Genomic DNA, 25,315 nt, shown 5'->3' with positions numbered 1-25,315 from the left:
AACTGCATTTTTTACGTGCCTGCCGCGAGTTCCCAAGAATGGAAGGGAAAAATAATCGAACAAATCCAAAAGGCTTATTGATTTACGGTCCTGATTATAGAGAAGGCCTCAAGCATTTCTTAAGGTGGAGGGAACAGACAAGGAAAGACTGAGAGAAAGCACACAGCGATTCCGCTACAGAAAGATAAAACCACACTCTGATTACCGAACTAAGCATCCATCCATCCACGCTTTCCCCAAAAGGGGCTTAGAAACCATTCACATTACAGCATTAGCAACAATTTTAGCAAGTAGCAATAATCGTGGCCTAAATGAATTAAGACGGTCCCATTCATGTTCTGTCCCTTTTTGTAATTGGTTTACCGGTGCATGGCGTCCAGTGATTCTGGGATTTTAAATGCGTGCATTAATTGCAGACTTGCCCGCCAGCCAGATTCCCGCTTTGGCGCGCGGCGGTCCAAGGGCGTGAGGCTCAGGCCCCCAGGAACCAGCCCCGCCAACTCCAGCAACGTTCCATCCCCACCGCGCGCGCGGGGCTCTTCTACTTGATCTCCGCGGCTGCCCGCCTGCGGCCCCGCTACCTGCTGGGAAATGTAGTTTCTGCCCCGCCTCGTAGTTCGCCTGCCTCTCCTCTACTTCCTTTCCTGGCAGCTCAGCCAACCTTCGAGATACCCACAACCCCCCGCGGGTGCGGGCCTGGCCCGCCCACGGGGTAGGCGGGGAAGCGGAAGCGGGCGGTGCTTCGGCTGACTTGGACATGTCAGCGGCTGGACCGGGATAGGGCTTTCCTTTCCCGGGAGCCCGAAGGCCTTCTGGTGACCGCCACCATTGTCACCTCGGAGCGTGGGTCCCAGACCCTGGGCCACTGTGGTGGAGGCGGAGTTTCCCGGTCCATCCAGACGCTGTCTGGCGAGATCGGAAGGTGAGACTGTGGGGTGGCGCGTCAAACACTTCGGGGTCTGGGGTCCGGGGCCCAATGCCGGTGGCAAGAGAGAGGACCCCGAGAACCTCGAGCGGCGGCCGCTTCCGCCGCAAGGCCCACGTCCGCAACCCCCGAGCGCAGGCGGTGATCCGGTTCGCCCGCCAGGTGAAAGGCTGCGAGCCGCGGGCGTCGCACCTGCTCTTCCCCGCGCCCGGAAGCCGCGGCCCTTACAGGACCGGGTCTGTGGACTAGGTCCTTTCGTCGTCGTCTGTGAAAGAGGCACTGCGCTCATCTCACAGGCTGGGAGGGAGGGTCAAATCAAATGACGCGTGTGACAGCGTTTTGTATGTTAAAGCGCAGTTTGAACGGGAGGCGGTGGTTTAATTAGGGGAGCAGGAAACCGCAGTGGTTCTCGCTGGGTGCAGTGGGAAAGCGGCGCATCCCCTTGCAGCCTTGACAAGGCTCATAAATGCCAGCACCGGAACAGATAAGGTGACTGTGCTTGCAAAGGGCTTTACAGCGTGCAACGCGAGGGCCGCCAGCACAGCCCTTCTGTTGCTTTCGTTCTGCCCGCTGCGTCCGGTTGCCTCGCCTCCTAAAAGGGAGCTGCTTTTTAGCCTGTCTCCCCAGAGAAGAGTTTGGAGGCGGTTAGAGTAGAGAGTGTGCCATATTCCAGGTAGGATGACCACGCGAAACCCATTGTGCGAACTACACTATAACCGTGACCCGGCAAAACAGCGGAAGAGAAGGGGAGTAAATTGCAACCCCGATACAAATGGGAAGGATTTATTAACAAGTAAACAGGCCAGCGTCATCACAAAAATTACATCAGTACGCTGTATGACACACCTTCTAATTTTAATGATTCACTTTATACAGGAATTAAAACTCCCGTGCCCAGGTATGAGATATTTTTCATGCCTGGTGCTTAGCTTGAAAAGTAAATGCCACCTCTTGACAGAGAAATGTATTCACGCACCTGTAGTTTGTTCTTGAAAAGTAGGTGAAATTGGCGCAAAGAAGGGATCGGTTCACAAATTGATTTGGATTGAAACTAGGCTGAGAATAACTAGGTGGAGTGTTCAGAATTCATTAGACCGATGTTCTATGGAAAATATTTTCAAGTGCAATATTGTGATTTGCCTACATAAACTTACCTTTCTGTTACTTTGATTAAGAGGAAAGTACTTGCCTTAGCTTGACATTACATCCTCTCCCTTAAAATTGCAAGTCATTAGAGAAAATATTTTTAACAGAAAAAAGCTGTTGTCTCCTTGAGGAAAGTAAGCAAGATGGAGCTCACAAGTTAATGGAGGCGAAAGTATACACATGAAAAACTTTAAAATACTATGATGAGAATAACGTTTTGACCTGTAAAGTAATTTGGAGAGTCATTTTGATATAGGTCTTAAAGGAAGGAAGGTCTAAATTAAAAGACGAGGGATACTTTCGTGGTAGGGTTGGCTGTACGTGCCTGAGAGCTAGGGAGCATTTCTAGTTCTCAGAGAACTCATGAGCTGGTGAACGTGAGGTCCTAGCGAGGACCTCAGAGAGAGCCTGTCAACCTGGAAAGTCAGTCTTCAAATTCTAGAACAGATATTTCACTAATAGTTTGCCCTGGTAACAGAGTATTTTGCTTGCTAAAATGGGAATATGTTTTTTCTGCATTCCTTCTAATCATGGCTCCTCCCTCTCTCTCCCTCTCTCTCTCTCCATATATATATATAAAATAAAAGTTTGAATTGGTACATGTGCATCTGTTTGATACAGGGAGTTGTATCCACTGAAGACTTGAAATTACTAGCTACCTGCAGATAGATGTCTCATGTTTTTAAGAATTGCATTGTGATTGCAACTGATGTGGATTATTTTATTTTCCTGACTAATTTTACTTTATTATTTTTTATTTTTTAAGTTTTGTTTATTTTTAGACAGAGGGGAAGAGAGGGAGCAAAACATCAGTGTGTGGTTGCCTCGCATACGCCCCGCCCCCCTCCATGGGGATCTGGCTCGCAACCCAGACATGTGCCCTGACTTGGAATCGAACTGATGACGCTTTGGTTTGCAGACTGGTGCTCAATCCACTGAGCTACATCAGCCAGGGCTGATTAATTTATTCATTTAATCTTACTCAGCACACTTGATGTCCCATTTCAGTGAGAGGGATATACCATATTTCTACAAGTAGAATTACTAGCTCATTATCTAGGACAGATGAACTATATATATTTATATATATATTTGTATCTACAAATGACATTAGAGTAAGTAATTTCTGGTACTCTTTGGAAGCTTCAGATGAATACAAAATGACTTTGTAAACTGGGAAGTGTTTATTATACAAAGGGGGAAGAACATAGTTATAAGATCAGTGCACAAGAAGGGCCAAAAAGGACTGGAAATTACATTTGACTATAAGCTACATCTGTATTCAGTAGTATATTAGTGTGTTTGAATATGAAATATGAAAAAAGAGATTCTATTGAAATAGAAGGGGGGTGTGTTTTTCCTTAGCTCCATCACAGCGTGAGGTAAATCTTAAGATTCCTGTAGTTTTTAAAACGTTATTTAGCTTAGAGGAACAAAAGACTAAGAAGGGTTCTTTCCCAATTCTAATTTTCTCTATGTTTTCTTTTCTACTTTCCCTGTGTAAGCTAGAGTCATATATTACCCAAGTAATGGCAGTCTTACCTGCAAGGTAAAAAGACTTAGTTAAGTTCTTTATATTAAACATGACTTTCTTAGCATTCTACCTAAGGGAATAATTAACAGCAGGATGTTTGTAATTTGTTCACTGTGAAAACTGAACAAAAGAAATTACTTAAACAGTTTGAATTCCATTAGGAAGATATGTCTGGACAGGAGAGGAGACTGTGCAGGATCCTCACCGTGAGCCAGGCTCAGTAGTCAGGGCGTCTGGGTTCGAAGCTCCGCTCTGAACCTCTGCGGTTTTCTCCTTTGTTAAACAAGGATCCCAGCGTCCTTTCTTGCTGGGTTATGAAGTTTGATTCAGTAAAGCATGCTTGGAATCTAGTAAATGCACATTAACTGTTAGCTCCTCCTCTGTTTAAAAAAATATTTTGTTATTAGGAAGGATTCTAAGGATCATTTTCTAATTATCATAATAAGTCTTACAGTCTCTTTACCTAAAGTCTTTAAGAATCCATTACAATTCCACTTGTTGTCTTCTTACCTGGTTACATGGTTGCTACCTGTCCCTCTTCTGCCTTGCCAAGGGTGAAACCGTTTTTATGTGTCCATCTTTCTTCAGAATGGCTTGTGGTACTTTAGAATTCAGTTCACCTGGTTGGTTTGCCAACTCCGTTAGGACTTCAGCATTTTGAAGTGGGGGATGACATTCTCTTGTGGTAGTCTTGTCTGTATTCTAAGTTGAATTCTCTCTGTACCTGAAATCTTTAAACATGAGAATAACGATTATCTTTGGAAATGTAAATTTTGGTTGGAGGGAGTAGAGAATTGTTGACTTTTATCACTACATCTACTTTTGATTCTTTTTCATTATTAGGATCTTGAGTTGGCTCCTACTTACTATTTCACACAGCTGAGTGGAGATGCATATTTAAGTTAACACAGTCTGATTGCAATGAATCATTGGGTTCTATTTAGAAACTTCATTCAATTTCAGTATCTTAGGTTTTGATAAAATTTTTGTGTTCAGTTGCTGCCACCTCTCTCCCCCTCAATCCCTCTCTTCCTTCTTCCCTCTTTTATTTTCTTCCTTCCTTCTTTTCCTTATCTCTTCCTCTCTCTCTTTGAAAATATTTGGAATGCTTCAAATGTTAAAATTGCCTTAACCTCTAAATTTTCCACTTAAAGTGTGGTTAGCCTGGCAAATCATTGTCAGCCATAAAGTACTTAGGAAACAGTACTTCAAATGAAAGGCATTTGAAAGTAATATTGTACAATATCTTGATGATTGGTAAAAGATTAAGTTGGATTTTAAATGTTTAAGACTTTCAGAATCGGTATTTTGCAGGGTAGACTATGCTTGCATAACAGGCACTTGAATCTCATCGGATGAATGAATTAGCACTTTGATTATGAGTAAAGTCTACTTTTACTGCTGTGGTATTAGTGCCCACCTATGATAGCTTTGTATCTCTTTTTCCTTTCTGATCACATAGAACAGTTTTGATTTGCCTCCAGATTTTGTCATTTAGCCTAAACATGTTTATATTTGAAGAATATTATTAGAAGGACCATTGTCGTCGTCAGAGGCCTATTTCATCTTTTGCCTTTGAATAGATTTTTGCACAGCTGACCATGTGCACAGTTCAGCAAATGATCTATCTCAGTCCACCTCTATTTTGTGCATATTCCTAGAAGAATGGCATTGTCTCTCTGTATGTCGAGTGCCCCTCCTTGACATGGCTCTGAGAGGTGTTGTGTCTCTTCACAAGGGTCTGAGGAAGGGGCATTTGGGCTGCCTTGCGGACCTAGGGACGTAATCCCAATCTGTATGGTGAGGCAAGGGGAACGATTTCTGTGAGTGAAGATCAGTTTTTGTTTTATATGAATGCAGGTGGACCCAGGATGTGGGAACCACAGAAAATGTGAAGCAAAAAGCAGAGTTTTTGTGGAGGACAGGGAGAAAGAACATAGGGTAAAGCTATGCTTCGAGACCATTGAGGCAACTAGTTATTGTCTAGAAGCACAACATATGAAGGAGATGGAGATTAGCAACAAGTATTACTGAAGACCTGCTTTGTGTCCAGAGTTCCTACTTGGTGTTTTATGTTTATGTCTTGATTGATCTTCATAGAAACCTGTGTGGGATAATTATCCTCATTTAACAGTTTCAATTGCATAAAGTTACACAATTATTAGTTGGGATTTGGAACCAACATTTACCATGGTAAAATAAAACATTTGTATTTCATTTCATTTTATCTTTTTTGGAGGTTCTATTTATTTATTTTTAGAGAGAGGGTAAGGGAGTGAGAAAAAGAGTTAGAGAAACATCAATGTGTTACCTCTCATATGGCCCCCCACTCAGAACCTGGCCCCGCAACCCAGGCTTGTACCCTGACTGGGAATCGAGCTGGGGACCCTTTAGTTCGCAGTCCGAGCTCAGTCCACTGAGCTACACCAGCCAGGGCTATATTTTAACTTTAGACACTGAATAACATCATAGCAAAAATTTTCATTTTCTAATTGCTATGTATTTTATCCTCATATTACTAAGTTGACTTTTAAATAATTTTATAATGAAAAAATAATGTATGTTCATTGTTTAAAAACACACACAAGAAAGCACAAAGAATAAAGTAAAAGTCATCTCTTTACTGCTGTGTGACAACCATTGTTAGCATTTTGTGTGTGTTTCTTATGCATCCTCCTTCAGATCCCACCGTGTCCCTTTGACATCTCGTGTTCTCCTGGATCTCACTTTCGCCTAGAAGGGTGGGATCCACGGGCTCCTCCTGTCACTCCCTGCAATGGGGCGTTTCTGGAAGTGAGGCAGTCTTGGCTGGGGCACAGGTCTCAGGCCAAGGCTCAGGTCGGCCTTGGCCAGGTCAGCAGGATTAATGATTCAAGAGGCAATGGACCACGATGAGACTAATGGACAGTTTTAAGACTTCCTGGTCTATTTAGTTCAGCCATTTAAGTTGTTTCTATGTTTTCATGTTTAAATAATAGCGCTGTAAAAGGTAGCATTGCAGATAAGTTTTTGTTCCCATTTTGGTTTTTCTTTAGTCAGGGGTGTCAAACTGATTTTCTTTTCACTGGGGGCCACATCAGCCTGGCAGTTGCCTTCAAAGGGCCGAATGTAAATTCAACTCCTTAACAGTCAAGGAGTAGTTCCATTTATATAGTCCTAGAATGATTTTGGCCCTTTGAAGGCAACTGTGAGGCTGATGTGGCCCCTGGTGAAAATGAGTTTGATACCCCTGCTCTAAGTTATTTCAAGAGGAACTGCTAGGACCAGAGTTACAGTATGTACCCTTTTAAAGGTCTTTGATACATATCGCCAAATTGCTGCCATCTCTGGCAATGAGTTCTTCTTTTTAATAAGCCAAATGAGTTGATCGATCTTTGTTTATTTTATTAGATTTTGGTTGACAGTTGTTTTATGAATTTAATATACGAATAACTAAGTCAGATGGAGAATAAGGTATCCCTAGCTTTGAGCAGAAAGTTATTCAGATGAAATAGCAAAAACAGGCTCCAGAAATTCATAAGGACCCTTGGAAAGTGTTATTATTCTGGACTGTAAAAAAAAAAAAATTCCTCACTTGAATTTAGGGGCAAAGTCAAGATACGGATTTTGAAACTATTGCTCTTCTCATCTCAGGTTAGAGAAGCCCCAATTTTCATCTTCAATTTCGTGGCACCCCTAGGCCTATAACCTTGTGTCATAACAAGGCAACAGGAGTTCAACCTGGACAGAAACAGGTACTCTGGTAAACGGAGTAATAGGCCCCTGAGGATATCTCGACACCTAAGTCCTTGGAACCAGTAAATATGACTCGGTCATCTAGGTGGGCCCAATGAGACCGGACGAGCCCATAAAAGCGGAGCTTTCTTCCAGCCGAGGGCGGAAGAGGAAGTCAGACTTCCAGAGCGAGAAGGATTTGGCAAGCATCTGTTGCTGGCTCAGAGATATGGAGGGCCACTTGCGAACACTGGAGAAAGGTCTCTGGAGCTAAGGGCAAAGGCCAGCTGACAGCTCACAAGGACTTCAGTCCTATAACCATAACAAACTGAATTTTCCCAGCAGCCTGAGTGAATTTAGATTCTTTCCCAGAGTCTCTGGGAAGGAACACAAACCTGCTGACACCTAAATTTCAATGTTGAGAACTCGGTTGAGCCATGTTGGGCCTGGATATCTGACTCACGTAAACTATGAAATACGGGTGTTTTTTTAAGCCACTACGTTACAATATCTGCTTATGACAGCAGTGGGAGACTAATGAGTATGGGAAGAGATGAAACAAATCATGTTTTTATCACCAGAATAAAGGATCCCTAATTCTGTTCACTCATCTATAACATTTTAAAGTACTGGCAATGAAGCAGACCAAAAAATGAAACATTGTAAAAAAAACATATATTATTAGCTAGTTGCAAGTTTATAACTGTGATTTTGTTGTTTGCTTATGCCCATAATCTTACCACCTATTATTGATGTCTGCATATATGGGATTATTGTCTTATTCATTTTATGCACATTATATGAAAATGCATGAATCTATTTTTCAGTTAATTTTATGATAATGTAGTAATGTTATTAAATAATCTTAATAAACACCATTTCTTATACTTCAGTAATATTCTATCACTTGATTCTGCCATACTTCATTTAGCATTTCCTTGGCACTCTCTGATAGTCTTTTTTTTTATGATTGTCACCTTCCGTGCAATTTCACTGTAATTGTGAAATTGAATAATTTCAGACAAATTCCTAGAGTACTTTTCAGGTATTAATTATGTTAATTCATATTGAATAGTATTTTCCCAAGAGCTAGATCTTGAAGATGGTTATGGTTTTCCTTAGCATCCTACATCAGGTTGCTTTCTAACACTTAATCTGGTCTTCAAGAGAAGATCTGACTCACTCTTTTTGTGGTGGGGTAAGTTTTTTAATAGATTATGAAATTTTGAGTAGTAGTAAATGAACATATTTTTAAGCCTTTGGAGTTGTAGTAAGTATTTATAAAATCAGTTTTGGGAACCCTGGCTGGCGTAGCTCAGTGGATTGAGCGCGGGCTGCGAACCAAAGTGTCGCAGGTTCTATTCCCAGTCAGGGTACATGCCTGGGTTGCAGGCCACGGCCCCCAGCAACTGCACATTGATGTTTCTCTCTCTCTTTCTCCCTCCCTTCCCTCTCTAAAAATAAATAAATAAAATCTTAAAAAAAAAGAAAATGTTATTGTTTTTAAAAAATCAACTTTGGAGATTATAACAAGTTTTATGCTGCCTTTGAAGTCAGCAGTAATTAAAAATAGTATACGAGTATACAGTAATGTTTTCTATTCATTTGTTTATTCAACAAATTTTTTTAATATTTACTCTATGCCAGACACTATATTAGAGACTTGAGATGTAGTGCTGAATAAAATTGACTAGTTGATGTTTCTCTCTCACATTGATGCTCCTCTCCCACTTTCTTCCTCCCTTCCCCTCTCTATAAATAAATAACGTTTTAAAAAATATATCTGACATTGATTTTTACAAAGGTGAAAATTACATATTGCCTTCAGTTAGCAAAGGCCAATTATTTAATGAGTAGAGCTATAGCAAATAAAGCATTTGCTTCTGCCTGTATCACCAGCATTTATAATAAAAATATTTTCAATGTGTGACTTTATTCAATAATCATTGATAAGTTTTTACACATAGGTAAAATAACTTTCTTTAAAGAAAGTAAGATTTATAGAGACGAATGGAAAGGGATCAGTATGTGTTGCGAAGCAGCAGTGAATTAGGAGTCTCAAGTTCTGAAAGCCGCTAGACTAGGTTAGCAGTGAAGAAAAGGACTGTGTGGCGCAGTGGTCTCTCTCCATCTCTCTCGCCATCACCTCTCCCCCCATCTCTCTCAGAGAATTTTAAGTAATGGGTTGTGGGTGACTTGGAGACTTTAGTTTCTGAAACCTCTAACTCCCTAGGATCCAGTCGGTAGCGTGTTTGTGTAAAATGCTTCATTGACTCCGTATTGAAACTGTCCATATCTAGTATTCTTGTACTGTTTTTAGAAGTGATGTAATCTTAGTTAAAATACCTTTTTTTCCTGGAGATATAATTTATGTAAAATTTTAAGATATGCTTTAAAAGTAAGATATTAAGAACTTGAGGGCAGGACTTATCCTTTTCATCTTATTTGTAGTCCATTGTAAAGCCTGACAGTTTTCCAAAGAATTTATTCATACATTAATAAACTATACTTAGTAAATTTCCAAGTGGTCATTTCCTGTATTAACCCTGCATTATGTTTTTCACTCCGCAGATATGATCCCGCCCTGTACGTGAATTACTTCGGTTAGTCAGAGTGAACATTCAATAATGAGTGGTGCAGCTCTGGGACTCGAGATTGTTTTTGTCTTTTTTCTGGCCTTATTTCTACTTCATCGATATGGAGACTTTAAGAAACAGCATCGACTTGTCATTGTTGGAACACTACTAGCTTGGTATCTCTGCTTTCTTATTGTCTTCATACTGCCGTTGGATGTTAGTACGGTAAGAGGTGACACTGATTTTCTCAATTTAAAAGACAGCTGTAATCAGCACGTTTGAGATATGTTAGGTCCAAAGACAGCTAAATTGTGTAAGTTTATACTTATATTTTGAATTTAAATGTTACTATGTTAATTTGACCACTAGAAAGCATAGCCAGGAAGGTGATTTGGGATGGATAGGTTGATACCCTCCAGTCTCCTTTACGTACTTGGTAACCTTTTGATTTTCATTTTTAAACCACGCGTTCATTGCTTTAGACGATATACAACCGCTGCAAACATGCTGCTGCCAACTCAAGCCCTCCGGAGAGTAGCAACGGCTCCGGACTAGACGCAACTGCTACCCCAGCTCCAAGGTATCCTTTCTCTCTCTGTCTCCCTCCCTCGCTCCCTCCCTCTCTCCCTCCCTTCCTCCCTCCTTCCTCCCTCCTTTCCTCCCTCCCTCCCTCCCTTCCTCCTTCCCTCCTTCCCTTCCTCCCTTCCTTGCTCCCTCCTTTCCTCCCTCCCTCTTTCCCTTCCTTCTACCCTCCCTCCTTTCCTTCCTTCCTTCCTTCCTTCCTTCCTCCCTCCCTCCCTCCTTTCCTCCCTCCCTCCTTCCCTTCCTTCTACCCTCCCTCCTTTCCTCCCTGCCTTCCTTCCTTCCTCCCTCCCTCCCTCCTTTCCTTCCTTCCTCCCTCCCTCCCTCCTTTCCTCCCTGCCTTCCTTCCTTTCTCCCTCCCTCCTTCCCTCCTTTCCTCCCTTCCTTCTTCCATCCATCCTTCCTTCCTCCCATATAATAGAAGCCAAATTGTTTAAAAATTGTCAGTTTTTAACCATCTGTTTGTCAGTTTATAACCAGATTTTATATTTACAAAAGTTTATGTTCATTCTTTACTCATCCCTCCATCCTGTGCTAGTAGACTTTTAGTTACATTTTATTCTGTTTAAATTTAAATCTTAAATCAGTTTGAAATATTTATTGGTGCACAAGGCCTTTCAGTAGATGCTAATGAGAAACTTGGAGAAGGCCTGGTTCTCTAGTCCTGATTCTACCCCTTACTAGGAATGTGACTTCCAAAAACTTCTTTTCCTCTCAGCCACTCTCTGAGCTATAATGTGGGGCATCCATTTTCTCTTCTACCTAATATACAAGGTTGCGTATTAAAGCACAAGGAGGTTATTCTGTATCTGGGAGTATTCCTTTCGTATTGCACATCCTTTGAAGTTGTTATAATTTTACAAAGAGAATGAATAAAATTCAAATTATCAAAAGGTTGTAATGAATTCATATCAAACTTCCAAATGAAAAAAAAAAACTAATGTTTTTGTGTGTGTGTGTGTGTGTGTTCACCTTCAATTCAGAAATGAATTTTTACTTCAAAAAAATGTTAAACATGGTTTTATAAGTGGGTCTTACTGAGAAAACAAGGTGGGAGGTAGCAGAGAAGTGTATGTTTATATGTGTATTGTATACTTTCTTCAACCCACGAGATACGCTAGTGAAGAGAATCTAAAGAATACCTGGCCAGTATTAAAGTAGACGGCGGCTCATAGGACAAAAACGTTTACTTAACAAAAGATAAGATCCAGCAGAGAATCTCATAATAGAAAACACAAGGTGTGGCAGACTTTCTTAGGAAAATGTTGGGCTAACGTTAGTTTTCCGTCATTGATCTCAATGCTGTCTCTTAATTTTTGCATTGAAAAATTGTCGGTTCACTTCTGCTCATAGCAATTACCTTCCAAATAGAATTACAAAGCTAGCTAAATATGTTTAACTTCTAGCACCATGGGTTATTTTATTGTTCAAATACACACTAGCTTAGGTGAAAAGCTAATAAATATTGATTATAGTTTTTACCAGTGCTTAAAGTAGTATGTGCATGCTTTTTATGTGGCTTTTATTTTACTTTTTAAATCTAACAAATAAGGGTGAATTTAAAACACAGATACTCCCCTTTGTAGCATCATTAAAAATTGGATACAGATCAGCAGCAACTGTGAATTATCGGGAGCCCTAGGACTGCAGGATGCCCCCCAGTCTAGGAAGACAGTGTTGATGGAAGAGTCTATGGTCAGGCACACATATCAGAAAATTCAAACAGAAAAAAATTCTACGTAGGTGCTGGCACATATCTCCAAGGAGCTGTGCTATAGTGACTGATTAGTTAGCTCTCTGATTTCCAGGAATTGATCACCTAATGTCTTTGTCCTCCTTGCTCCCCTTACCCCGAAGAACCAACCCCACAAGTGGGGTGAGTGTGTGTTTTAAAGGCAGTCTTCACTTTTAAGGGTAATCATATCACAGGTTTGATTTCCCAGCGCATTTGTTTTTAGGTCCAGTTTCATTATTAGTCTATGCGGTGAACATTACGTCCTCAAACTGCTTTTCTCACTTTGTGTGTGTTTGTGTAGTTTGACAGTCAGCTTTGGATTTTGAGTTTTATATGAAGTTTTATAAGTTGGAGTCAGTAATTTAAAATCCAAATGTAAATAAACTGCCGTATATAAATCGATTGTGTAGTTCATTTAATTAGTCATCATTTATGTTTAATTTTCTTTAAATTGTTATCCAACAGCCATCACCCATGTTTCAAGCCGTGGAGCTACATTCCCGACGGGATCATGCCGATTTTCTGGAGGGTAGTGTACTGGACATCACAGTTTCTGACATGGTAGGTGGCAGTGAAGAACAAAATTGTTAAATTCTGGCTAAAGTAATAAAAGAAGTGATTTTTTTTTTCAGTGAACCTTCGTATTTTAGAATTTACTTATGTCACTTACTTTGTCTTTTAAGTTTTTATCCTTTGCCTTTCTGCTTCTTCAAGTCTCTACCATCTTAAAAGAAAAGCAATGAAAAGAAAAAAACAAACAAGAGAAAGAAAATAGAATAAATCATTTTCCCTGTCACCGTTCCCTTCCAGTTACTGCTTTCTCTCTTGACCTTCAGTTGGACAGCCTTCTTCCAGTCCCGTGACTGTGGGAAACTGCTCCTGCGCAGGGCATCGTTGTGCCCGGCCCTGGTTTCCTTAGCCCGGCCTTCCGCATCCCTTCCTGGGCTCCCTTTCGGTGGTCCATTTGCTCAATGTTCACGTTCCCTGGGGCCCCGTATTTGGTCGTCCTGTTGTTACCTGGCTCTCCCTGCACAGCTTTCCTCGTAGCCATGCTCTCGTTGCCTGTGATGCGCTCATTCCAGATGTTTTCTTCTACCCGCTACAGCTTCGTGTTTCTGCCCTGCTCCAGACTCACACTTGACTGTTTGCTGAGCATTTTAGATACTCTGCAGGCAGCTGAGCTCTAACACTAGAGGTCTTCAGCTTTGCAAGAGAAGAGTCATGCAGCGGAGTAGAGTAGTGCCCTTGTGAACTGATGTTCGTTGGACTCAGCTGGGCCCTCCACGCTGCCAGGCTTCGCTCCTTTGTTTCTCTAGGCCGTGTGCTCTTCGCTCCGCACAGCACGTCTTTCCACTCGCTTCAGACCTCTGCGGCTCCCCTTGTGACTCTCTCTCTCTCATATCCTGGAAACACTGCCCTTGAACTCCTTTACCTTCTACCTCACAGTAACAACGGAAGTCATCAGATGGCAGGGGTGTTAGCTCATCACCAACAAATCTTCCTTCCCACCTGCCCATCTTTCCTTCCTTGCCCACCAAACATGGAAGCGTCACTACTAAAACTAATCCCTCCTCCTGAAATGTGGACCCATTCTCTTCAGCCCTTTTTACCTGCACTTACCTGTGTTTGTGCAAAGCGTGCACAATTCTCTCATCCTTAAAAAAAAAAAGAAATTAAAAGTCTCTCAAATCCCAACCCTTTCCAGCTTTCTATCTTCCACCTCAATGATCTGCTCCTCACCACAGTTAAATTGTTCTGGAGACGAACTGAAGTATCAACTAGTATAGAAAAGTGCACAGATTGTTGTTTAGTTTGACATTTTTGAAAGTGGACCAGCCGTGTAACCAGCACTCAGATGATGATAAAGAGCATTAACAATGTCCGCGTGAAACCAGAAAAGCTGGCGTTCCTGCAGCCTGTCACCTGCTGGACCCAATAAGCAGAGACAGGGACCGAATCTGTGTGGGCGCCTTACTCAGATGGCCCTGGATCTGAGAAGACGGTGGGTTTGCACCCTAACAGACCATCTTACGTTTCCTTTCAAGCCACCTTCTTATAAGGGGGCAAAAGTGGTGAGGGGTTTGGCATTCAGGAAGGAGGTGAGTCAGAAACAAGCTGCAGTCGGCAGTTTCCCCAACATCCTTTCATGCGCTGACCGCTGACCGGTGATTGTCCTCACCCGAGTCCCGTCTCTCCCTGGAACACTATGGCTCGCATACCTCCCTGATTGCTTCTGGTCCCTCCTGGAGCACAGAGGCCAGTTGCTTGTGGTCTCCTGGGGGGGGGGCCACCCTGCAGCTCCTTAAACAATAATAGCTTCACATGCATTAATGACTAGGCTTCTTAACTGTTTCCTAAAACTAAGATTTTCTGACTCTTGACTCCCCCATCACCCAGAAGCTTCCCTCAAAGCCCCCACCCCGCTCCCAGTCATTACCCTCCCCAGAGGTGACCGTGATCCTCACTTCATCCCACAGGTGAGTGTGCCTGTTTTTGACCTTTAGAAACATAGAATTATACAGGATACACTTTTGTCTCTCTTTTTTGCTTATATACTTGGAAGACTCTTTTGTGTTGTGTTATATGTATTGGTATTCTTTCATGTCTGTAAAATATTCCACTTTTTAAAAAATACCATCATTTATGCTACCCAGCCAAACATCTTAAATGAATTGTCTGCGTTTAGTGTGTTCATTTCCTCACCGCTTGCTCTTTCCTCAACTCACTGAACTCTTTCCTACCCCCACCTCTCCACGCACACTCCCAGGTCCTTGATTTACTTGACCTCTTGGCGGCATTTGATTCTAATCGCTCTCTGTCTCCACTTGAAAACACGTGCTTCTCCTGGGTTCTGCTCCATACATCCTGCTGAGTTTTCTTCCATGCCTCCCTCCTGTTCTGTCAGAGTCTCCTTTGCTGGCCTCTCCTCCTCCTCCCATTCTTCTGCTCTCCTTTAAAAGTAGGTATTTCTCAGGGGTCAGCCACAGTTCTTTGCTGCTCACTCCACATACTCACCCTTCCAGCTCTCATGCGGATGTTGTTTCAGTATGGTCGATGTGATGACTCTGAGTCTGGGTGTGCTTCTAACCCCGCCTTCTGATCTCCGCAGCTGGGTAGCCAGCGACTTCCCGTGCAGCTCCTTTGGGATGTGTCCCGGGCACTTCAGCGTCAGCATGTTGGCCACCAGTCTTCTCCCCTCCTGCTCTTTACCACATGGATAGTTCCAGTTTTGTTCCCTTTAAGGCCATTCTTCATGCTGAAACTTGATCAGTCTTTAGAAAACTAAAATTTGATCATGTTTCCTATCTGTTCAAGAAAATGGTTCCTTTTTATTCTTTGAATATAGTCCAAACTCTTCATAAAGGTTTTTTTTTAGGCTTAGAGTAAATCACTCACTGTTGTATTCTCTGCTGGTCATTGTGATCTCCTTTGCTCTCATGAATATGCTTTGTTCTACCCCAGATTTAATATTACAGAAATATTCAATCCCCTGTTTTAGTTTGTTTGGTATTAATAATTACTCAAAATCATTTGTTTGTGAAAAGAACTATACATGATAGTTGAGATTCACATATTTCTGGTATTTTGAGATTAAAAAGATATATCAAGTGTGTTTAATCATATTTTTTCCACCTGTCTAGGATCCTGTTGCCTTTTATGCAGTCCTACGCAAGATCAGGGGGCTTTTCCATCACTGGAAAGATCAAAACTGCACTGATAGAGAATGCAATCTACTATGGCACCTATTTGCTGATTTTTGGAGCATTTTTAATTTATGTAGCTGTAAACCCACATTTGCACTTAGAATGGTAAGAAAAATCATCTTCTTAACACTGCTTCTTTGTATATTTCCATTTTATAAAATTAATTTTTATCTCACATATGTAGGTAAACACACATTTCATCAAGAAACATAACAAGTTATATGTTTTATAGGTGCCTCAAAAAATACCTGAGTAATCCGTATTACTAAGATGGAAAATAGAGAAATATCTGAGTAATCTGTGCTACTAAAATGGAAAATAGGGAATAGCATCTGCTGTCCCTGAAAGGGTAGCTGAGGGTGTGAAAGTCTAATTTTTTCCTATAAAAATTAGCCTTCCTTTAGGGTGGTGGTTTTCTGAAAAACCATTTAACAGTCATTAGTTTGATTTTACCTTTTTGTGGGAAAAGTTCTCCCGTCACAGCTGCCTGCTTCTGCTCTCGTAGGAACCAGCTCCAGACCATTGGGATCGCTGCTGCGAACACCTGGGGCCTGTTTCTCCTGGTGCTGTTGCTGGGGTACGGCTTGGTGGAAATTCCTCGGTCGTACTGGAACGGAGCGAAAAGAGGCTACCTCCTTATGAAAACTTACTTTAAGGCAGCCAAACTGATGACAGAGAAAGCAGATGCGGAGGAGACTTTGGAAGATGTCATGGAGGTAGGCAGGCTTACTTACCCCTTAGAGTCAACAGCGAGTTGTGTGTATCTGCTTGTGGGTACATGGGGGGGGGTCATCGTCCTGGCTAACACCTTGAAGGACTTCAGACTTAATTTCTTGGCGCGTTGCAGCTCTTAAGAAGGTCTCATCTGTTAGGATGGCTTCTTATTGGCAGCTCAGCTCCATGAGAGGTCATCTGCGTCTTCTGACTGACAGAGATTCAGGGAAAACACACTCGCCAGCGCAGGGCACAGGTGTTGTCTTCGGGTAAACCCTGCAGTGCCCTCTTTCACCGCGAGTTTCTCAGGTTGGGTGGGGTTGCATGGCTCCCCGGACACAGCGGGAGTGGCAGTTAGGAGTCACAAGACACTTCTTACTGAAAGTTTAACCCAAAATGACCCCACCACGTCTGGAAACCTCTTTAGAGAACAGTTTGCGTGGGAATTTGTGTCAATAACTCATTTCCTCTTATTACTCTAAGTACTCCTAATAAGACACTTCACTTGACTCGTTATTACTTTGTCATCACATACATAGATTTCCCCAGTATTCCTATAAACCCAGTCAGGAGTTCCCCAGGTGCACTTATTTTATAATAAATAAACATGGATGACGTGAACTAACTTCATCAAGTTGATGAAAGTATAAATTTCAATAATACACATAAAAACATATAACAAATTATAAAACTTTGCTGTTACACAATTCGATTATTGACTTTAAAAGGGACAGCTGTGGTCCCCTCACACTGTGCTCTGCTGGGAAACAGGCCATACTGTGAAGTCACCCTCCGCCGTAGCCTCAGGCCGGAGGCCGTGCAGTCGCGTCAGAGTGAACCCGAGTGCTTCGCTGGGCCCGCTGAGAAACAGCCTGGCCCGTGCTTGGCTCTCCGCCCTTACCGTGAAGCCTCTGTCTCCCTCACGCTGGTCAGGTTTGGCTCCTCCAACTTAACGATGGGGATGACAAGAGCCAACAACCATGTAGACTTACTTGCTTACGAATGACTCTCTGAGAACCTCACGTGTGCCAGTATGTTTCCTTCTCCCAACATCGCGAAGGAGCATGTTTTTCAGTTCCCGTCCCGTAAGTGAAGAGAATGAGTTACACTCACGCTGAGTGTCCCGCAGTCACACAGCCAGTGAGCGCTAGGGCCAGGCAGCCTGCCCTCCGCTGACGCCGTGACAGGGATCGGCGGCGAGGGCCCGGGACACCTGGCCAGCCGGGAAGAGACGTGGTTCTGGGCGTAGAACCGTGCTCTGAGGGGGCTGTGCGGGAGGAAGCCCGGGCCGGAACAGGAGTCCCCTGCTGGGGAGGAGGCCGAGCGCATCTTTTAACAGACCACAAAGTTCAGTCATCTTTTTTTTTTTATATAATAGCGATTATATTTTTAGCCATCTAAATCTTCCAAATGCAGTTTTATAAAAAACATTTTAGTGTTTTTCAGTTTCTCTCTGAAGTGAATGCATACTACATCTGTGTGATTATCTATTACTTTTCTTTGGAGCATTAATAAAACTCACAAGTCATATCAAGCGATTCACAGGGTATTTGCTGCATGGCCAAAGACGTCACTTCTACCTTTGTCATTTTTGTTGTTGTTGTAACATCATCAATAATTTAATCAGATACAATTAACTAGTGTATTGAAATTTGAAACATGTGAGGCTAAGGTTCAGTAAACTTTTGTCTAGGAGGTGTACTCTGTCTCAACATTAAGGACCACGTTCTTAACACAAGTTAGTTATTCCAGAAAAGCATACAGACTGACTGTAAATCAAGTCAATGTCCTATTAATAATGTCTTGATTACTTTGTCATGACATACATAGATGTTCCCAATATGTTTATAAACTCAGGAGTTTCCCAGATGCATTTATTTTATAACTACTAATGTTAATCACCATTCATTCATTTCCTTCCATTACCTCTCCTGCGCCCTGGGTTTTTCTCTTCTCTCCCAATCCTTTCTGTTCAAGACCCAGTTTAGTTAGATAACTGCCGGTTTCCTAAAGTTAAACCATAGGATAGGTGCACACAAATATATAAGGAAAACCTGGGAGGACTTCAAGACAGATGTAGACAGCAACACGCTTATAGTAGGGCATCTTAACTCCCCACTGCCAACAATGGGCAGACCTGCCTGGGCACGAGAATGCTGTGGCATGGAATGACGCACTGGATCACGTGGATGTAACTGATGCGTCTGCAGAGAAGCCTGTGTCGTTTTTTAGGGTGGAGGATTTTGGAGAGGGGAAACAGCCACTTACTAATGCTGAGATCGCCTGTTCTGCTGACTGCATGGGTGCTGTCTGACCTGCCTGGGAGAGAACCCGTTAGGCACAGCAGTGACGGAGCTCCAGCTCATGTTGTTTTCTATGAAGAAAGCAGGCTGGTGTTTTAAATGCTTTCCACATTTTGTAACAGTTATGAACTTCTGAAGGAAACTTATAATAATAAATATAGCAAATGTAAATAGTTAACTGTTTCAGTACTTAGTTCAGTGTGGTTAAAGAATGTAAAGGGGATGCATATTTCGTACATAAGTACATAACCAGACTGTGTAGTTTACATTCAAAGTTTTGCTAACAAGTCGATGAAACTTTAGGACAGCTTAGTCATGGAAAAGTGTTACATCCTGATGCTTCAAGCGCCTTCCAAAAACCCACGGCTTGCCCCGTTGCTCCTGTGTTCAGGCCGCACTCGTTGACCTCAGGTGCACTGTTGGGACTTCGCCGCGAAGGCTGAAGCGGTTCTTCAGCCTGATCAAGGGCTTCGCAGGCCCTGCCTCTTCCCAGCTCACACTGGACTTCTCTGAGCTCCTTGAAACTCTTTGTTCCTTTCTGCTCAGAGGCCCCCCTGCATGGCGTCCCTCCTGCATGCCGTCCCTCCTGCATGCCGTCCCTCCACCTGGAGTGTTCTTGCGCCTTTGATGGGCTGGCTCCTCACGCTTTTCACTGCAGCTTACATAGTCAGTGCATCACGGTCTTCCACACTGGATTACAGAGCTGTTCCCTCACCATTTCTCTTTGAAGAAGGTGTTTTCACACTCATGAAGCTAAGCACCTTGACAGGGCCAGTGCCTTGTAACACACACTGTTCACAGGGTCTGCACATTTAAAGTTTGATGGATATTGCTAAATCGCCTTCCGCATTTTACTGGGTATAGGAGGACCTGTTTCCCCATAATCTTACCTCATTACCTGATATCTTTTTTTAAAATAATTTTATAAGGGAATTGTTGTCATTTTAAAATCTGGAATTGTGTTCAGTGAGCTGGAATATCTTTTCAGACATTTATCATCCAGTTGTATTTCTTTTGCATCTTTCCATTTTTATGTTGATTTGCAAGAGCTCTCCGTATATGAAGGATACTGATTTTTTGCCATATAAGTTACAAGTATTTTTTTCATAACTTCGTTGATATGCCAGATGGCTTCCCTGCCTCCAGTGCTGTGTACCTCAAGGCCATTCTCTACCCTACAATCAGAACGTTCCTTTTAATATTCTGGTCCATTCTCTTTTGTCTCCCAGCCTTTGAATGTGCTGTTTATTCTATCTAGAACAGTGGTTTCAACTTTTTTTTAAAAAATATTTATTTATTTTTAGAGAGAGTGGAAGAGAAGGAGAGAGAGAGGGAGAGAAACTCAGTGTGTGGTTGCCTCTCATGTGCCCCATACTAGGGATCTGGCCTGCAACCCAGGCATGTGCCCTGACTGGGAGTCGAACTAGTGACCCTTTGGTTCGCAAGCTGGTACTCAATCCACTGAGCCACACCAGCCAGGGCTGGTTTCAACTTTTTCAAAATTTTATTACTGTAATAGAGTATTACGATTCTTTTAGTACTATTGGTTCTAAAGATCCCTCCCTCTAACCCCTTTATGCCTTTCATACTCATTAAATTGCTTATTTAATTATTTCATCACTGGACTCTAATCTTGGTCAAACATCTATAACAACATGCCTTCCCAGTCCACCCTCTACTAGGGATGGTGGTGACCTTGCCTGTAGCGCAGTGCCGGCCTCTCATGTGCTCTTAGTAAACACGGCATGAGTCATTAGTGGGGGCGCTGTGCAGCTTCTCCCACTGGGAAGGAGCAGGTGCTCTGTGATGTTGGTAACCACTCTGCTTCCTCTGGTTTCTTCACTGAAGTTTAGATAACGAGATAATTCAGTTTGGTGAGCAAGGTGAAGGGGCACAGTCCTATTCCTTCAGGATTGCAAAACTTGATCCTGTGTGACTTCTTTATGTTTATTCATCTTTGTGTACCAAGTTAACAAATGATAAGGGAGTGAATCTACAAAGTAATGCAAAGTGTAAGGGTTGTTCAGGGTGAGGCCAAAGTAGGTTTACAGTTGTGAGTATGCAAAAGTATTTTTGTATTAGTATTTCTTGTTGTATTATTTTCCACACGAACAACTGTAAACCTACTTTTGCCCAGCCTGCACAACTTTGTATAGAAGGTATGTATTTTTCCTTGTGTTCTTAAGAACTTTTATTCAGCTAAGTGAGCTTCACGTAAATGCTAAGTAATTTGGGTTGAAATTAAACTTGTGAGAATATATATATTTACACAGTACCTAGAGCAGTCTCATTTGAAATGTTCCAATCTATAGAAATGGAAATATTTTAATTTTTCTTACTGTCATATAGGAGGTTCGTAAAGTGAATGAAAGCATCAAGTATAACCACCCATTGAGAAAATGTGTTGACACAATACTTAAAAAGGTAATTAAATCATATTCGCATCTGTTTGTCTGAGAAAGTTTCTATATTGTAAGTATGAAAACAGCCTGTAACTGAAGACTTCCCAACTCCTTTTCATTTTCTTGGAAACATTGACCATGTAAACCAGTCGTAATGTGTACCTAGAATTTGTCCCTTTGTGATTATAAGTTAAACATTAATTATTGGCAGTATTCCACGACACAGTGTTGGAGATGGACCCTTACAGTTTATAAAAGTATCATTGCATGTGGTCGCTATAGGCATACTTCACATATTATCAAATGAATGGCCCTTTGAGATATTTAACACATATTTAATAAGAAGCCATACCACTAAGGTTTGATGTATTGTTATTGAATTAGGAGTATCCATATGCTTCCAAAAATGATTACTCACAACACGAGTTCCCCAGTTGTCCTCTCTGCAACCGTGGAACCACCGAGCCCTCTCTCTGCCTGTCCTTTAAATTCACTATACTGGCAGTTAGCTAGTGTTCCTTGCGGCTAAGATGATAGTCATGAAAGTCAGTTCTCTAATCATTTCTCGTATATTTGCTACCTTTTGAGACCTATCCAGGGAAGTTAACTAACTTGCCCAAGAGCATATAGATAATAAATGACTAATAGCAGGACAGATAACTTCAAATCATGTATTTGTTTCTCTGTACTATTCAAAACTTCAACATCTTCAGTTTGTTGTGATTCTTCTTCTTTATTTAGCTAGGAAAACCGCTGACAGTTTCATTAGGTCCTTACCTAGACTAATCCTCTCAAATACTAGTTGCTTCATGTAGGCGAGCAGCCCTGCCCTACCCATCCCCAGCTCGTATAGCTGAGCACAAAGGTCCATATGAATACAGGTAAGGAGAAACCCAGTGCATCTGTTAAAACATTTTCAAGAAAATATCATCACCTGAAATTCCAGCTATTTAGAGATGACAATAAGAAAGATATATTTGAGAAAATTAGAAATGCCCAAGAATGAAAGACTTTTAATAAAAATAAAATTTCATCTTTCTGCAAATAAGATTTTTACCAATCTGCTTGTTCCTTTCAGTGCCCCACAGAGTATCAAGAAAAAATGGGTAGGAACATGGATGATTATGAAGATTTTGATGAAAAGCATAATACCTATCCTAGTGAAAAGAGTCTGGTGAAGCTACACAAACAGGTAACTTTATTACTAAGAACTGTATTACATACCAATATTTTAGGTTTATAATTATTGTCCGCAAGAAAGGAGTTTTGAATGAAATGTTTTTAATTGTGTTTCTTGACAGGGGTACTCCTGGCCTTTGGGGGAGGGGATTAATCACTGAACGTAGTAGCACTTATATTACAGAATGGCAACGCCCTTGGCCCCACCCAGGAAATGTCCCTAATATTTCCGACTGTTGTGACAGTGAAGACAGGCTCCTTAATGAGGAGTTGAACCACCGTTGGATCAGAACACCGGACAGATGTATTTCCTGTTCTCTTTTTTAGGTTATTTATTCAGTTCAGAGGCACCGTCGAACTCAGGTACAATGGCAGATTCTTCTGGAACAAGCATTTTATCTAGAAGATGTAGCAAAAAATGAAACTAGTGCTACTCATCAGTTTGTTCACACCTTTCAATCACCAGAGCCAGAAAATAGATTTGTCCAATATTTTTATACTCCTACAGTTGGTATGTAATTTGACATACATTTCAAAGTTTAATGATGATAATTTTTCTTAAGAAAAATGTATATATTTTCACCAGTGTGGAGTTGAATTGTATTTATATTATTTGACTTATACTATGTGGCAATACTATGTATCTGATAAACTACACCCCCCTCAAAAAAACTATTTTACTTGTCATATAACATATCATCTATCATTCTGCACTGTTACTTCACAGATAATTAAAATTCTACGCAGAAATATATGCAATATATCAAGCACATTTTGTATATATAATACATACTTAAATAATTAGAATTCTAAGCAATTTTATACCACAAGCTTGGATCTCTCCTTCATTCTTTTTTTTTTTTAATTTTTTAAAAAAATTCATGCTTTAAGTTGTCCCAATTTTGTTATCCCCTTTGTCCCCCTCCTCCCTGCACCCTCCACCCTCCAGTATCTCCCCTCCCCTACTTAGCTCATGCCCATGGGTCGTACATATAAGTTCTTCGGCCTCCCCATTTCCTATACTATTCCTAACCTCCCCCTGTCTATCTTGTGCTTACCTATTATGCTTCTTATTCCCTGTGCCGTTTCCCATTATTCTTCCCCACCCTCTCCCCACTGATAATTCTCCATGTGATCTCCATTTCTGTGGTTCTCTACTGTTCTAGTTGTTTGTTTAGTTTTAGTTTTTGTTTTTAGGTTCAGTTGTTGATAGTTGTGATCATTCATTCTTGACATACTACTAAATTGTTCCCCTAAGAAATACTCCTTGATTATTTACATTTATTAGTCTATTTATAAAACCTACACTCAAGAGTCATAATTATTGCCGTCTCCTTTATGATTGTATATGACACTTTCTTCACTGTTATCAAATTTAGTATGAAGAATTTAATGAAAAGACCAGTGGCAGTATCAAAACTTCTGTGTACTTTGGATATTCAAACAGATACGTAGGTTCACTTGATTCTCTTCTGCATGTTTGATCTTCAGTATGAAGACATAATGGTGGTCATTATAAGTATCTTAGAAGTCTTTGGTGAAGGACTTTCCTAATTAAATGAGGGAATGGTGTGACACTTGTTTTTATTCATTCAACAGATATTTGTGCTCTAACATGCTGTGTATTGTTGGGTGCTTGGAATATATCAATGAATAGAGAAGACAAACATTTCTGCCCTTGTGCAGTGAGGAAAACAAGCAATGTGCAATGCACATAAGTGTATAAAGAAGATGCTGAGTTGGTAGTTGGCTATAGAAATGGGAGCTCGGAGGAGAAGTCCGGTCTGCGAGTGTGAAGTAGGGCGTTGTTAAAGGATAGGTGGGCCATGGGTCTGGACAGAATCAGCAAAGAAGTGACTGGGGTGGAGCAGGAATACTCTGAGGGCTGTGCGTGAGGCACCCAGAATTCAGACGTCAGGCTGGCGAGGAGGAGCCAGCCAGCAGACGAGAAAAGGAGTGGCCAACGAGATAGGGCCACTGGGACAGGGGAGTCTTTTGAGGAAAAGGGTATATAAAGTGCCTTTTCAGGTGTTGCAGGTTGGTTGATTGTCGTAAGACTTGCCCACTGGATTTCAGAGAGGCGAGGTGGGTAAGAGTAAAAAAAAGCCTGATTGGAGTTTCAAAGAAACAAGAAGGAGAGTGGGTGGAAACAGCAGGAACAGAGAACTCTCAAGATGTTCCCTGTAAAAGGGAATAGAAACAGGAGGTAGTAGCTGAAGGAGGACAGCAGGGTCGAGAGAAATCGCAGCGCGTCACTCGAGAAGAGTGTCTCAGTGGGAAGTTGGTAAGACCAAGGACGGCTGGGACCGTGTTCGAGTACGGGGGAGCTGCAGTGGGAAGTGGTGAACAACGAAGGGGAAAGCCTCAGGTTGGGAGATGAAGCACAGAGGTAGCCGAGCAGGTGAGAAGATGTAGCAGTGGAGACTTGGGGAGGTTTTCTTCTGCCAGCTTTTATTGCTCATGGAAGTGCTGGGAGTAACTGTAAGGAAGGACATTTTGGAGAATTGAGGAAAGAAGAAAAGGTGCAAAATCGTTACTTGGGAGATGGTGCATGGGAGAAAATTGGTGAATCATAGCAGGCTAGCCAGCCAGGCACTGCTAAGGGTCCCCTTGAAGCCAGTGATTAAGAATTAACAGTGAGGCGAGTCAACAAAGCTGTGTCTTATTCCTGCAGTGTGCAGCTCCGTGCAGCACACTCAGGGTAGCCACGGAGTTGGCAGCCAGGGTATGGATCAGTTTAGCCAGTACAGGGAAGGGAGAGGAAGCAGAAGAGTTGGGATATTGGAGAGTGGTTCCCTGCA

The 25,315-nt window shown here is 41.8% G+C and overlaps 2 protein-coding genes across 3 annotated transcripts in view; one reads left to right on the top strand and one right to left on the bottom strand.

Moving 5' to 3' along the window:
• The window catches only part of SKP2 (S-phase kinase associated protein 2), a 29,861-nt gene extending 29,284 nt beyond the window's left edge, over window positions 1-577 (bottom strand). The window contains exon 1 of the mRNA XM_045847750.1: window positions 364-577. Coding sequence (XP_045703706.1) covers window positions 364-407 — 44 coding nt within the window. The 5' untranslated portion in view covers window positions 408-577. The remainder of the gene's footprint in view (window positions 1-363) is intronic.
• Window positions 578-737: 160 nt separating this feature from the next.
• The window catches only part of LMBRD2 (LMBR1 domain containing 2), a 41,487-nt gene continuing 16,909 nt past the window's right edge, over window positions 738-25,315 (top strand). Inside the window, exons 1-9 of one of the 2 annotated variants that reach the window (XM_045847749.1) lie at window positions 738-922; window positions 9,891-10,120; window positions 10,378-10,475; window positions 12,678-12,773; window positions 15,854-16,021; window positions 16,422-16,632; window positions 21,283-21,357; window positions 22,414-22,527; window positions 22,842-23,025. In XM_045847749.1, the coding sequence (XP_045703705.1) occupies window positions 9,947-10,120; window positions 10,378-10,475; window positions 12,678-12,773; window positions 15,854-16,021; window positions 16,422-16,632; window positions 21,283-21,357; window positions 22,414-22,527; window positions 22,842-23,025 (1,120 nt within the window). In that variant the 5' untranslated portion in view covers window positions 738-922; window positions 9,891-9,946. The remainder of the gene's footprint in view (window positions 923-9,890; window positions 10,121-10,377; window positions 10,476-12,677; window positions 12,774-15,853; window positions 16,022-16,421; window positions 16,633-21,282; window positions 21,358-22,413; window positions 22,528-22,841; window positions 23,026-25,315) is intronic. The other variant, XM_045847748.1, reaches the window with a different exon arrangement.

This window comes from Phyllostomus hastatus, unplaced genomic scaffold (genome assembly GCF_019186645.2).
Source record: "Phyllostomus hastatus isolate PE091 unplaced genomic scaffold, TTU_PhHast_1.1 phas_contig_58, whole genome shotgun sequence".
NCBI lineage: Eukaryota > Metazoa > Chordata > Mammalia > Chiroptera > Phyllostomidae > Phyllostomus > Phyllostomus hastatus.
The sequence above is the reverse complement of the archived record's forward strand: the minus strand, read 5'-3'. Positions and strand labels throughout refer to the sequence as shown.